This window comes from Pristis pectinata, chromosome 3 (genome assembly GCF_009764475.1).
Source record: "Pristis pectinata isolate sPriPec2 chromosome 3, sPriPec2.1.pri, whole genome shotgun sequence".
NCBI lineage: Eukaryota > Metazoa > Chordata > Chondrichthyes > Rhinopristiformes > Pristidae > Pristis > Pristis pectinata.
The window spans coordinates 141,486,468-141,501,618 of NC_067407.1; the positions used below are offsets into that span (position 1 = coordinate 141,486,468).

The 15,151-nt window shown below is 44.1% G+C and overlaps 1 protein-coding gene across 2 annotated transcripts in view; it reads right to left on the reverse strand.

The window, feature by feature from the left end:
- Window positions 1-1,877: 1,877 nt before the first annotated feature.
- The window catches only part of LOC127568691 (uncharacterized), a 38,030-nt gene continuing 24,756 nt past the window's right edge, over window positions 1,878-15,151 (reverse strand). For both annotated transcript variants that reach the window (XM_052012731.1, XM_052012732.1), the window contains 2 exons: window positions 6,805-7,305; window positions 1,878-3,664 (listed from right to left, as the gene is read on the reverse strand). In XM_052012731.1, coding sequence (XP_051868691.1) covers window positions 3,156-3,664; window positions 6,805-7,300 — 1,005 coding nt within the window. In that variant the 5' untranslated portion in view covers window positions 7,301-7,305 and the 3' untranslated portion in view covers window positions 1,878-3,155. The remainder of the gene's footprint in view (window positions 3,665-6,804; window positions 7,306-15,151) is intronic.

Below are 15,151 nucleotides of genomic sequence, written 5' to 3' on the forward strand. Positions count from 1 at the left end.
AGCACGTGGCACAGGCAGTAATCCTGAGATTACAACCCTGGAGGTCCTGCTTTTTAACCTTCTCCCTAACTCCCTAAAATCCCTTTGCAGGACCCCATCCCTGCTCCCGCCTCTGCCACTGGTACCGATACGGACCACGACCTCTGGCTGCCCACACTCCCCTCTCGGGATGTCCTGTACCTGCTGCGAGATGTCCCTGACCCTGGCACCAGGGAGGTAACACACCATCCTGGAGTCTCGGTTGTGGCCACAGAAACGCCGCACTGCGCCCCTCACTATCGAGTCCCCCGTCATTATCGCCCTGCCTGACTTCACCCATCCCTTCTTTGCCTCAGAGCCGGGCACGGTGCCACTGCCCCCGTACTGCTTCTGACAACCCCCCAACAGCATCCAAAGAGATATCCCTGTTACTGAGGGGAGTGGCCACAGGGGGACCCTGCAGTGTCTGCCGACCACCCCCCCTTGCCTCTCCTGGTGGTCACCCATCTATCTGTAGCCTGCACCTCAGGTGTGATCACCTCACTAAAACTCACCTCTGATGTCCTCAGCATCCCGGCTGGTCCTGAGTACATCCACCTGCCCCTCCAGTTCCTCGAGCCAGTCTGTCCGGAGCTGCAGCCGGCCGCACTTCCCGCAGATGTGGTCGTCAGGGAGACGGTGAGGTTCCCTGACCTCCCACGTCTTCCAGGAAGGAGCGTTCCACTGCCCTGACTGAGATTTTGTCTACACCAAATCAAAGGTCACAGATTAACAGGAAAATAAAAGCCAGACCCGCTCTTCACCCGTGTCTCCTCGCCGAAGCCTCTTGGGCCAAAGCCTCAGAAATCCCACTCCTACACTGACCCACTGACAATGGCCGCTCCCACACGGCCGCTCCACGACCTTACCTTCCTTCTATTGGCTGAGTTGCCACACTTTTAGCCAATCAGAAACACAGCCCACACAAATGGCTCCTTTCTCAAGGCTCCCGCTCTCCCACTGCTCTGCTCAGCTCCTCCTCCTGATCCTCACACAAAATAATCAAACATCACTGTCAGTCCTGGGAGCTGCAGTTCAGCCTGTGTGCAGTGGCTCCCGTTTGCAACGTTTGCTGTTGAGAAGATCAGTGAGATTCAAAACACTGCAGATGAAGGAGGTCTGAAAGGGTTATTGACCTTCAATGTTGGCTCTGCTTCTCTCTCCACAGACACTGCCTGACCTGCTGAGCATTTCCAGCATTTTCTGTTTTTATTTGAGAAGGTTTCTGACTGGATTACCTGAAATTACTGAATCTTGGGGAGGGGCAATTCAGGTCCTTGGATGCGATCTGTTGCAGAATTACATCCTGCATGTTACTGTCATCGACCTGCCTTGTTTCTGTAAAAGAATCTGTAAACTGGATGTACATCAAAACTCTGATACTGTGCTCTAAGTCTCACCACTGTTTAACTGGGAACTGGTGCAAGTCAGCAGGTACAAAGGTTTGATTAGAACATAGAACATGGAACAGTACAGCACAGAACAGGCTCTCCAGCCCACAATGTTGTGCCGACACAGCTATTCCCTCCTACCTCCTCCTAAAGGAGATTAGGATCTCCTTCCTCTGTTGTGAAGTTAAGATGCTCCCTGGAACCTACTGCTTTGACATAGCCTATAGTCTGTTCCAATGCCTCCTTTTGTGTCTGGGTCTCGACTTCTGTTCAATAAGTTCTGTGAACTGCCGTGGGAAGTTTCACTGCGTTAGAGGTGCTGCATGTGGTGGTTATCGGAGGAATTGATGAGTGAGTGAACCATCTGGCATCACCCGACTTGCCTCCACTGCACAGCCACAGGCTGAGTGAAGGAAGTAAACCTTTCTCTCTCAATCAGTGATGAATCCAATAGCAAATCGTCCACTTATTTATATTTAATAACAAGCGTAGTGATACATTGACATTCAGATCAGCGTACAAACACTTCAGTATTGTGAATGGAGGAAATTGGTTAATAAGGTAGTCACGGCCGGCCAGCAACTTAACGACGCTGCACAGAGAGTGCTGAGCATCCTCTCTTTTCATTCTTTTTATTGAATTTCAAATTAATTCAAATTAATATACGTAACATTAATACACATGATGCGAAGAGATCGGGGTAACAGTAATGACTGTTAATATTTATACTCACAAGGAGTAAAGTATGTCATCTGGACCTCCTGCTCTCTTGCCAAGTGTACATAATGCAAAAAAAAGAGAAATTGAAAAGAAATTTAATTATATGAAAAGAAAAACCCCCCCAAATCAAATAAAATATATAATAACAGACAAAAGCAAACCAAAAACTTCAAACAAAAAAAAACTGGACTGGTATTTCTTCTATTAAAAAAATCATTCTTATGTCGTCAGCTCCGCTCTATATTCAATGGGATTCGAGAAAGGTCCGTTTATATCATACGGAAATATTGAATGAATGGACTCCAAACTTCCTCTAATTTAAGCAAAGGATCAACAGTAACACTCCTAATTTTTTCTAAGTTTGAACATGCTATAGTCCCCAGTGCTGTGCATCCTACTCAATTCACTGGCAGTGACTGGTGGAGATCAGGGTCTGAAATCATTGTACATTGTGGGATTCATTTACAAATAACTCTGGGCCAAATTCCCCAATGTCCGTGTTCACCTACCCTGTTAAATACATTTGGAAACTATTTTTATGTCTGCAAAAACCTAAACATCTCCATGTGGTTTGAAATATATTCTTTATATGTGCCAGGGATCTGGGTTCAATCCTGACCTCGGATGCTGTCTGAGTGCAGTTTGCATGTTCTCCCTGTGACCCTGTGGGTTTCCCCTGGGTCCTCAGGTTTCCTCTCATATCTGAAAGCCATGAGGGTTGGTCAGATAACTGGGTGTTGTAAATTGCTCCAAATGTGTAGGTGAGGGGCAGAATCTGGGGGGAATTGGTGAGAATGTGGGGAGATTCAAAACTGAGATTTCTGCAGGATTAGTGTAACTGGGTGGTTGATGGTTGGCCTGGACTCAGTGGGCTGTTCCTGTGCTGGGTGACTCCAGCTGAGTTGCAGGAATAACTGGAGCAGGAACTGGAGCAGGAGTTAAAAAGCCGGGAACACATCAGTAGCCTGTAGCAGCACAGTGCCCCGTGGCACAGCCCAGTGCACACAGTTACTCCGCTCATCGTCATTAGCACCACTCACTGAGATCTGAACCTGACCATTCAATTGCTTTCAGTTGATCACTGAGAGTTGTCAGCATTTCAACAGTGGCTGCCTCCAGACGCAGCAGCTTCCCACCTTGCAGGTGAGGCAGGTTTAATATGTGGGCAATTATGTCATTGACAACAATGATCAGTGCATCCAAGTTCAAAAATTTCTCACTGCGAAGCTTCAGCACTTTCGATTTACCAAGCAGTTCACTCACAGCGACTGTCCCATGTTTCAGCTGGCAATCTATGTCAAAGAGATTTTTCAGCAGCTCGTGCAGGCTTTCCAGTTCATTCTCAACGTCTTGTATACTTTGTTCAGTCTGGTTGATCTCTTTCCTTTTCTCCTCTATGCGTGAGATACAGGATTCCAGATCCCTTGAACATTTTGAAACTTGCTCCTGCTGTCTCTCCACTTGTTCGTTGGCCTGTCGACAGCTCTCCTCTGCCTGCTGTCGACTGGTTTCACAAACACCGACAGTTATAGCTCCTGGAGGCAGAAATGTTTTCAGTGAATTAAATACTCCAGTATTAACTGTTACAATGCTCAATCACAAGCTTGCAGTGTTTTGGATTTTAATACTGATATATGGCCAGTGGACAAGACCATTCGTGAAAACTAATCCTGGTTAAAGTTCATCGAGTTACCTCATTTCTGCAGCATAGAATCAGGTCAGTCAGCCCAACAGTCTGCAGGCACGGTAGTGTAATGGTTAGCGTAACGCCTTTACAGCGCAAGCGACCCTGGTTCAATTCCGGCCACTGTCTGTCAGGAGTTTGTATGTTCTCCCTGTGTCTGCGTGGGTTTCCTCCGGGTGCTCCGGTTTCCTCCCACATTCCAAAGATGTACTGATTAGGAAGTTGCGGGCATGTTATTTTGGCACCAGAAGCGTGGCAACACTTGAGGGCTGCCCCCAGAACACTCTACGGAAAAGATGCATTTCACTGTGTGTCTCAATGTACATGTGACTAATAAAGATATCTTATCTCCTCTCAACCAGTCCACACTGGTGAACGGGCTGCATTGGAACCAACCCATCAACTTCCTCATCAAACTGGCACCAGCAGAACGTTTGGTTCCATTCTTCTTTGCATGTTTATCCTGATTTTCCGTGAAGGCCATGATACTGTTCACCTCAGTCACTGCTGTGGGACCTGGGTCCACATCTCTCTGTCTGGGGAAGGTGGTTCTGCTGAACTCCCAGTTGGATTGGTGATCGCTCCTGCCCACACGTGTGCTCTCTGTCTTCACTCAAAACCTTTCACAGTTTTAAAGATATCTACCTGGTCACACACTGGCTGTCTTTCTTCAAAACCCCAATCACACTTTCAGGGAAAATGCAACCTTGTAGGACTATCCTTGTGAATCTTCCTTACACACACTTTTTGCACATTCTGCCAACATGTCCTTGATACAAATCTATGATCAGAATTGTATGTGGCTTTTCTAAGTGTGGCTAATTGAGATTCGGAGCTAAATAGCATAATGTGTACATTAATCAGAAGGGAAATATGATGAACTTCTGGAAATGACGGTTAAATTGATGATCACTGCACTCTGTGTGTGTGTGTGTGTGTGTGTGTGTGTGTGTGTGTGTGTGTGTGTGTGTGTGTGTGTGTGTGTGTGTGTGTAAAACTGTTTGAATCTAAGGTTAAATTCAAAGGGAAGGTGAGATGTAGGATAGGGGAGACTTGACAGGTCAGCAAACCCAGCACAAACCTGTTGGACTGAGGGCCTGTGATGTGAGCTGTTCCCTGTGCACTTTATGGGCTGTGAAATGGGCAAATGCCAGGAGTGTAGTGTCCATCACAGAAGAGTGTGTGCAAGTAATGGCTGTCTCAACATGAATGTTAGATGTGTCTTCAATATTTGAGTAGTGCCAAATGTTTGGAGCCACAGTTAGTTTTTATTGAACAGTAAAACTTATCTTTTTCACCAGGTTAAACTGAAGAAGTGAAACAGACACACAGCCAGACAAAAGCTCTTGTGCTTGACAAGAAGGTAGGTCAGTGAGGTGAGCAACTACTGTTGGGAAAACTGCTTCTGTAAAGTTGTGAATCAGCCTGATTGTGATAAAATGCCAAGCTGTTACCCAGCGCCACATTAAGGAAGAACATTTGATGTTACTTCCTGGTTTAGGCCTTTTTGTGAGGAGTCCCATTGGACCATGGTTGTCTCCTAATGATCCTGAGCGAAAGGCACCACAGAACACCACGAAAAGTCACAATATCTAAATGCGCACTACATCCACAAGGTGGATGAATGAACAGCACAATCTATTGTAAATGTCAGTTGTATATCCAGTTGCTATTACAGAAACATGGTTGCTGAGCGCCCACGTTCCTGTGATGGTAATTGGATTGGATCAGCAGAATGTGATGTAGATTTAGAACCTTTTTTCATGGAGCTAAAATGTAACAATGACATAACCAAAGGTTTATATAGCTGCAACATGACTTCCTGACACGTATACTCAATGCCCCAACAATGAAGGCAAGCCATGCGCCTTCATGACCATGCTATCTACTTGTGTGGCCACTTTCAGGGAGCTGTGAACTTGAGCCCAAAGATCCCCCTGTACATCAATGCTGTTAAGGCTCCTGCCATTAACTGTATTCGTTCCCCGTACATTTGACCTCCCAAAGTCCAACACGTCACATCTGCCCAGATTAAACTTCATCTGCCTTTACTGAACCCATATCTGTAACTGATCTATGTTCTGCTACATCCTTTAAGATAGGATAAGATCTCTTTATTAGTCACATGTACATCGAAACACACAGTGAAATGCATCTTTTGCATAGAGTGTTCTGGGGGCAGCCCGCAAGTGTCGCCACGCTTCCGGCGCCAACATAGCATGCCCACAACTTCCTAACCCATAGGTCTTTGGAATGTGGGAGGAAACCGGAGCACCCAGAGGAAACCCACGCAGACACGGGAGAACGTACAAACTCCTTACAGACAGCGGCGGGAATAGAACCCGGGTGGCTGGCGCTGTAAAGCGTTACGCTAACCACTACACTACCGTGCCTGCCCTCTGACAACCTTCTTCACTGTCCACTACTACATTAATCTAATACCTTTCCCACCCCTTTCACTCTGCATAAGTTCTCTTGTCAATTAATCTCCCCTGTCCTCCACCTCTCTCAGACCTTGCCTGGTCTCCAAAATCCCTTGTGCTCTCTGCATCTTAGAACAGTTTTATTTCCATTTTTACCGAGTTCTGGTGAAAAGTCATTGGCTTGAAATGTTATGGAAACTGAAGATGCTGAAAACGCCCAGCAGGTCAGGCACAACTGTGGAATGAGAGTCAGAGTTCGTGTTTCAGGCCATAGACCCTTCATCAGAGCACAACCTGAAACGTTAACTCTTGTTTCTCTGTCCACAGACCCTGCCTGACCCACTGAATGGTTCCAGCACTGTTATTACAACAGAAAGAATCAGGCTTTAACATCACTTTTCCATTCACTGTCAAAATGCTTTTTAATCTCCAAAGACTGAGAACTAGTTCTCGATGCTCTCACCATTCCTGCTCACTCAGAGTACTGGTAAATCAGATCCAGACACTCTCTCCTGGATGAACAGATGTTTCCTATCGATATGTGGAGCAGCAGTTTGCAGTGACTCACCTGCGATTGTGCCAATGATGGGAATAAACATAAGCCCAATGCCAACGTCCCGTCCTACTGCCATCGACCTCTCATGTTCCCTTTGTCTCTCCAATGCTTCCTCTGCCACTCTCAGTGATTCTCTTGCATCACGCAAGTAATTTTCGTGCCCTTCCTTCTCCTTTCTGATGTGAGGTAACTGGGCTTGTAAATTGCTCAGTTGCTGTTTCTTCTCTTTCACCTCTTCTTGCAACCTGCCTTTCTCTTCCGTTAACTTCTCACATTCTGACTGAACCTTTTTCAGGTAGCCAGAAGCCAGGTCATAAGCCCCCTGTGCTCCCCAGTGTGCTTCCTGAACCAGCATCTGGATCATGTCAATGTCCGCCTCACTCAAGGCTCTGTTCCCAATTCTGCTCAGGTTGCTGGCCAGCGACTCCACAGCTTTGATCTCTCTTGAAAGGCACTCTCCGATCTTGCTGGCAGCTTCTTCATTCATGAAAAGGTGTGCAACTGCCATGGTCCCTTTAGAAATAGAGATCAGATATTACTCACTGCCACTGTCAGAGGCTCCATGAGTCACACTCTCTCCCCTGTCAGAAGGTAGTAGGTTCAGGTCTGTGATTGAGTCTGATCACATGACTGCACAGAACAGTTACGTGCATCACACAAATAAGAACGTGGCTGCACTGGAGACGGAGCAGAGAATCACCAGGGTGTTGCCTGGGATGGAACGTTTCAGATATGAGGAGCGATTGGATCTGCTGGGTTTGTTTTCCTTGGAGCAGAGGAGGCTGAAGGGGACCTGTTCGAGGTGTACAAATGAAGGGCATAGAGAGGGTAAATAGTATGGAACATGTCCCCATGGCAGAGGTGTTGAAGAACAGAAGCATAGGTTTGTGAGGAGCAAGAGGTTTGGAGGGGATCTGGGAGTGAATTTTTTCACCTAAAAAGATGGTTGCAATCTGCAAATCATTGCCTGAGGAGATGGTGGAGGCAAGTGCTCTCACAGCATTTAAGAAGCATCTGAATTGCAAAGGCATAGAAGGCTATGAACCAAGTGCTGGTAAATGGGAATAAAGTAGATAGGTACTTGATGGTCAGCAGTTCTGAAGGTCCTGTGTCTATACTGTGTGACTCTGAGGATTGAAAACAGAGACAGGCAGAAGGCTGGGATCTCCAGACCAGTTAGTTTAACAGCTAGTACTGGCAGGATGCTGGAGTCAATAATCAAAGAGGAAATATAATTAATTCAGGAAAACTGAACATTATTTAACCTCTTAAATGTGGTTTTATGAACGGCAAATCATCTTTGATAAATTTATACAAATTTACAGGGCAAGATTTTTTACACAGAGTGGAGGGTGCCCGGAATGTGCTGCCAGGGGCGGTGGTGGAGGCAGATACGATAGTTTAAGAGGCTCTGAGGTAGGTACACAGATGTGCAGAGATCGGAGGGATGTGGACATGGTGTAGGTGGGAGGGATTAGTTTAATTAGGTGTCATTAGCTTAGTTAGTTTGGCACAACATGCTGGGCTGAAGGGCCTGTTCCTGTGCTGTCCTGTTCTATGTTCTTTGAGGATGTGAGGGGGAGAGATGATGGAGAGAAACCTGTAGATGTTGCGTATTAGGATTTCCTGAAGACATTTGACAAGGTTCCGCAGGAGGCCGGTGCACAAGTTAAAAGTGCATGGGATTGGTGGACTAACTGGACTGGGGGCGATGGAGTGTTGAAGGCAGCTTCAGTCAGCTTAAGTTGACTTGATACACATGAAAAAGTGTCTTTAAGGCACGTTACTGATTTTATAAGAATCATCCATGAGCATGGTCTGAGAAAATTCAAGGATTAGGTCAAACACTTTATCAAGTTCCAAACAAAGCCAGTTTATTGAAAAGCCGATGCAGTTTATTTAATATATGCTGGATTATTTTAAGTAAAATACAATCAAGCTTCACCTAAGACAAGGGTGGCCCTGGGTCACATGGCCTTGATTGAAGCAATCCTTCAAGACCTGTCCCATTGTTGTAAACTACTCCTAAATCAGAAGCACAAGGTCTTTCACTGAATCATCCAATTGGTAATGGCACAGGAGGGGTCCACTGAGTTTATGTCGGGTGTCTGTCAAGAAAATCTTTTCCGTCCCATTCTCCCACACTTCACACAGAGCCCTGCAACTTATTTTCTCTCATGGGCCCGCCCTATTCCCCTTTGAAAGCCACAATTGATTTTGAAACTTGTGGTGTTGTGGATGGTGAGGAGCATTGTCTGTGTCTCCAGCACGATACTGATCAGCTGTAAAGTTTGGCAGAGAAATGGGAGGTGGAAGTTAAACTTGACGAGTGTGAAGCGATGCATTTTGGAAGGTAAAATAAGTGCAGAGTGTGGACAGTAAATGGTAGGGCTCTAAGGAGTGTTGATGAACAGAGGGTTCCTGGGGTACAAGTCCATAGATCTTTGAAAATGGCAGCACAGGTAGACAGGGTGGTGAAGAAGGCATATTAGATGCTTGCTTTCATTAGCCATGGCATGGATCATGAGAGCAGGGACATCATGTTTACAACTTTATAAGACATTGGTTTGGCCACAGCTGGAGTGTTGTGTGGAGTTCTGATCTCCACACTGCAGGAAGGGTGTGATTGTGGTAGAGAGGCTGTAGAGGAGATTCATCTGGTCTGGAGCATTTTAGTTACAAGGAGATGCTGGATCGGCTGGGTTTGTTTTTCCTGGAGTAGAGATGCTGAGGGGTGACCTGATAGAGGTAGACAAAATAATGACAGGGATATATGGGAGGAATCTTTTCCCCGTCATGGGTTGTCCAAAATGAGAGGACACAGGTATAAAATGAGAGGTAGGAGGTTAAGAGGGATTCTGAGGGAGAATGTTTTCAAACAGTGTTTGGCATCTGGAACATTCTGCCTGAGGAGTTGGTGGAGGCAGCTACTCGCAACATTTAAGATGCATCCAGCTAAGCCTTGAATCACTGAGCCATTGAGGACTATGGATCAACGGAGGTAAGTGGGATCATCATGGAGAAGTACGTTGGTTGACATGCACAGAGTGGGCCAAAGGGCCAGTTTCTGTCTTGTCGGACTCTATGCCTTTAGAGGGAGTGACTTCTTGACTATGACCCCCCTCTGGTTAAAGTTCTTTTCCTCACAGTGCCTGTACCATTTGTCCATCACTTTACATCAGTGTCTCCTGGCCCTTGAACCATCTGCTAATGGGAACAGGGACCCTCTGTTTAATAAATCCCGCCATGATCTTGTGGTTTCAAATCTCCACCCAACCTTCTTTGCTCCAAGGAAAACAACCCCAGCCTCTCTCATCTATTGTTACAAGCGAAATTCTTCCTCACTGCAACCATCCCAGTAAATCTTTTCTTAACCCTCTGTCGTATCTTCACATCCCTCTCAAAATTGGAGCAATATTGCAGTTGTTGTCCAGCCTTGGAAAGGCTCAATATTTCAATCTCACCTTCTGGACTCAGCGCCTCTGCTTCTGAAGCCCCAGATCCCGTTTCCCTCACCCACGTCCTGACACTTCAATAGATTTGAATGCAAATATATCCCCATCCCTGCACATCCTTTAGAACTGTGCCTTTCAGTTCACATTATCTCCTCAGTCTTTCTGCCAAAGTGTTTCACTTTACACTGTTCCAGATGAAATGTCATTAGTTTGCCCATTTGCCGGTCTCTCTCTGCCCCTACAGTCCATTCCTGCCTTCCTCACTGCTTATCACACCGACCAGTTCTGTGTCATGTGCAGAGATGGATATTTGACCCTGGATTCCCACATCCAAATGCTTGATATTTAGCAACATTTATTATTAATAGTGGTCCTGCCTCTGACCCAGGGATACCAATCCCCCATCTTCCAGCCAGGTAAACAACTATTTGCCTCTATTCCTTGTCCTGGATCAGATCCAGTAAAACATTTCCCAATCACACTGGTGACCCTCCCCAGGAGGGACATTCATCCCAGTCCTGTAACAGTAAGTGCTGATGTACACAAGTTAATGGAGACATTCATGTTCATTCTCCATGTAGTCTCTGAGTCTCAAAGAGCTGGAGCTGTGAATCCCAAGGAGATTGCAGCTTGGGTGGCCCTGGTTTAGATGAAGATTTGATCATGTGTACATTGAAGGTAATTCCAGCTGTTTGTGTTAAATTCATAGAGCAAATTCTATTAAATTCATACAGCCCCTTTTCACACAGAGGGTGGTGAGTATATGGAACGAGCTGCCAGAGGGAGTGGGTGAGGCAGGTACAACAGTGTCATTTAAGAAGCATTTGGATAGGTACACGGAGGGGTGGGGCTTGGTGGGACATGGGCTGAACGCAGGAATTGGGACTAACTGGGTTGGCACCGTGGTTGGACTAAACACGGGGGGGACTAGTGAGCTGACATGTGTTTATTTCAACGCCAGGAGTGTTATGGGTGAGGAGGATGAACTTAGAGTCTGGATCAGTACATGGAATTACAATGTTGTTGCCATTCCAGAGACCTGGATGTGTGAGGGACAGGACTGGCAGCTCAACGTTCCTGGGTTTTGTTGTGTTAGACGTGATGGGGAGGGTGGTAAAAGAGGTGGAGGGGTTGCACTACTGATAAGGGAGAGTGTCACAGCAGTACACAGAGAGGACACACTGGAGGGCTCATCCACAGAGGCAATTTGGGTGGAGCTCAGAAATAGGAAAAGTGCAATTACACTGGTGGGATTATACTGTATGTTCCCCCCCCCCCCACAATAGCCACTGAGAGGTGGAGGAACAGATCTGTCACCAGATTATGGAAAGGTGCAGAAACAACAGGGTTGTCACAGTGGGGACTTTAACTTCCCCAGTAGTGACTGGAACTTCCTTGATACGAGATGGTTCGATGGGCCGCGATTTCTTCAGTGCATCCAAGAGGGGTTCTTGAAACAGGATGTGGAGAGTCCAACTGGAGGAGAGAACATACTGTTCCTGGTTTTGGGAAATGAGCCAGGCCAGGTGACAGACCTGATACTGGGTGAACATTTTGGGAATAGTGACCACAACTCATTGTGTTTTAAGGTAGTTATGAGCAAGGATAAAATTGAATCTTGAGGGAAGGTACAACATTGGGGGAGGACAAATTACAACAGGACAAGACAGGAGCTCGGGGGCGTTGACGAAGCAGCTGCTGTCGGACAAGTCCACGTCTGACCTGTGGGAGTTGTTTAAGGACCAGCTGATCAGAGTTCAGGATCGGCATGTTCCGGTCAGGAGTAAGGACAAGGGTGGGAAGGGAAGGGAACGTTGGATGACCCGAGAGGTCCTAAATTTAGTCAGGAAGGATACTTATGGTTTAGGAAGCTAAATTCAGACTGGGCCCTTGTGGAATATAAAGATTGCAGGGAAGTGTTCAAGCAGCTGGTTGGGAAAGTCAAAAGGAGCCAGGAAATGTCCTTGGCGGGCAGGATCAAGGAGAATCCCAAGGCATTTTATACTAACTTTAAGAAAAAGAGGATAACTAAGGAGAGGGTAGATCCACTCAAGGATAAAGGAGGGAATTTGTGCTTGGAGTCAGAGCACGTGGCTGAGGTACTAAACGAGTACTTTCCGCCGGTATTTACTGAGGAGAAGGATTTGGAAGATAGTGAAGGCAGAGTGGGGCATCTAACGTGCTGGGACATTTTGAGATAAGGAGGAGAATAGTGCTGGGTCTTCTGAAAAGCATGAAGGTTGATAAGTCCCCAGGGCCTAATGGCAGATATCCCAGAATACAGAAAAAACAAGTGAGGCGATTGCTGGGGCTTTGACTGAGATCTTTGTGCCCTGACTAACAACAGGCAAGGTCCCAGAGAACTGGAGAGTAGCAAATGTTGTGCCTTTGTTCAAGACGGGAAGCAGGGATAACCCAGTGAGCCTCACAACGGTGCTACGGAAGCTGTTGGAGCGGATACTTAATAATATTTTTCCTTTACAATATTTTTATTAATTTCACGTAGAGAATACAGAGTACATGAATCAGAAAAAAGATAGAATTGTACTAAATACATTGTCTTGAATCACACTTAAAATCACAATACCCCATCATGGTAATCAAAAATGATAATTAATTAATAATGATTAAATTACAATAATTTTTTAAGGAAAAAAGAATCTAATCCCACTACCAAGACCGAAACTGTTTGGTAAAGAAAGAAAGACAAAGAGAAACCCTTATCACATCATGATACTAGCCAATATCTGTACCTTCACCACCAAATCAAAGGTTTTGAAAATAGTTCAAAAAAGTTCCACACAATGTTTCAAAATCTAGGTTAGAATCAGAAATTGAACAACGGATCTTCTCTACATTTAGGTATGACATAACATCCCGTAGCCATTGAACATGAGTAGGCAGAGTAACTTCCTTTCATTTAAGCAACACAGCCCTCCTGGTTATAAGAGAAATAAAGGCCAATATATGTAGATCAGAAGTCTCCAAAGTTATGCCTTTTTCTCTAACAATCCCAAATAATGCAGTCAAAGGATTAGGCTTAAAATTTATTTTAAAAAGCACAGAAAAAGTTTGAAATACTTCTATCCAGTATTTTTTAAGACTCGGGCATGTCCTAAACATATGGATTAGAGAAGCCTCTCCATTGTTGCACTTATCACAATAGGGAGATATATCTGGATAAAAACAAAATAACTTGTCTTTGGACAGGTGAGCTCTATGGACCACTTTAAATTGAAAGAAGGAGTAACAATTGCATAATGATGAAGCGTTGACAAATTTAAAAATTTCATTCCAAGTTTCCTCAGAGATTGAAATCTGCAAATTTTGTTCCCAAGCATTTTTAATTTTGTCTCAAGGAACCTCACTCATTCCTAATAACCTGCCATAAATATTAGATATTGAGCCATTATGAAAAGGTTTCAAATTAAAAATTACATCTACGAAGTAATGCATGTTATTGAGATCGGAGAAAGTCTCGAATTTGTAAATATTGAAAAAAAATGGGTTTTTGGTAAGCTATATTTAGTTGACAGTTGTTCAAACGAAGAGAGATTTCTTCCAACAAACCGATCATGAAAGCAAGTAACCCAATCTATCCCATTTTTTAAAAACTACATCAGTCATAGAAGGTTTAAAAAAACCATTAGAAAAAATGGGACTAGACAGAGGAAATCGCGATAAGCCAAAATATTTTCTAAATTGTAGCCAAATCCTCAAAGTATGTTTAACTACCAGATTATCAGTTAGTTTATTTAATGATAAAGGAAGTAAGGAAGCGAGCAGAGAAATAATAGAAATTTTTTTAACAGAGTTAGCTTCTAAAGAAACCCATACTGGACAAGCCTCATGATTAATGTAATAGAACCAGAACATAAGATTTCGAAAATTGACTGCCCAGTAATAAAACCTAAAATTGGTTAAGGCTAAACCTCCGTTCTTTTTAACTTTTTGAAAGTGAACTTTATTTAATCTAGGATGTTTATTTTTCCATATATAAGAAGATATAATTGAATCAAGAGAATCGGAAAAGGACTGAGGAATAAAAACGGGTAGGGCCTGAAAATAGGTTTATAGATTTAGGTAGAATATTCATCTTAATAGAATTAATTCGGCCAATCAACAATGTAGAGAGGGGTGACCAGTTTGATAAAACCCTTTTCACATAGTTCAGTAAAGTAAGAAAATTTTCTTCAAATAGGTATTATGATTTTTAGTAATTGTTACACCCAAATAGGTAAAATGATTTCTTACAATTTTAGAAGGATTGAATGACATCAGATTATTCAAAGGAAAAAGTTCACTCTTATGTAAATTCAGTTTATATCCTGAAAACTGACTGAAACAGGAGAGTAGAGAAAGCAAAGGAGGTAACGAGGTCTCATCATTAGAGATAAAAAAGCAATAAATCATCAGCATAGAGCGAAACTTTGTGGCTAATACCTCTTATAAAGATATCAGCGATATCTCCAGATTCTCGAAAAGCAAAGGGTTCTAAAGCCAGATCAAAGAGCAAAGGGCTCAGAGCACATCCCTGTCTGGTTCCACTTTGAAGTTTAAAGAGTTTAGAATTTTGAAAGTTAGTAAGAACACGAGCAGAGGGGGATAAATAAAGTAATTTAATCCATTGAATGAAATCAGGCCCAAAGTTAAATTTCTCTAAAGTTTAAATAAGTAACCCCTTTCAACCCGATCAAAGGCCTTCTCAGCATCTAGAGATATCACACATTCCAATATTTCCTTAGAGGGAGAATAAATAATGTTCAGTAAACAACGAATATTAAAATGGGAATAGCGATTTTTAATAAAACCAGTCTGATCATCGGATATAATTGATGGTAAAATATTTTCCAGTCTACGAGCCAAAACTTTAGATAAAATTTTAATATTAGCGTTAAGTAAAG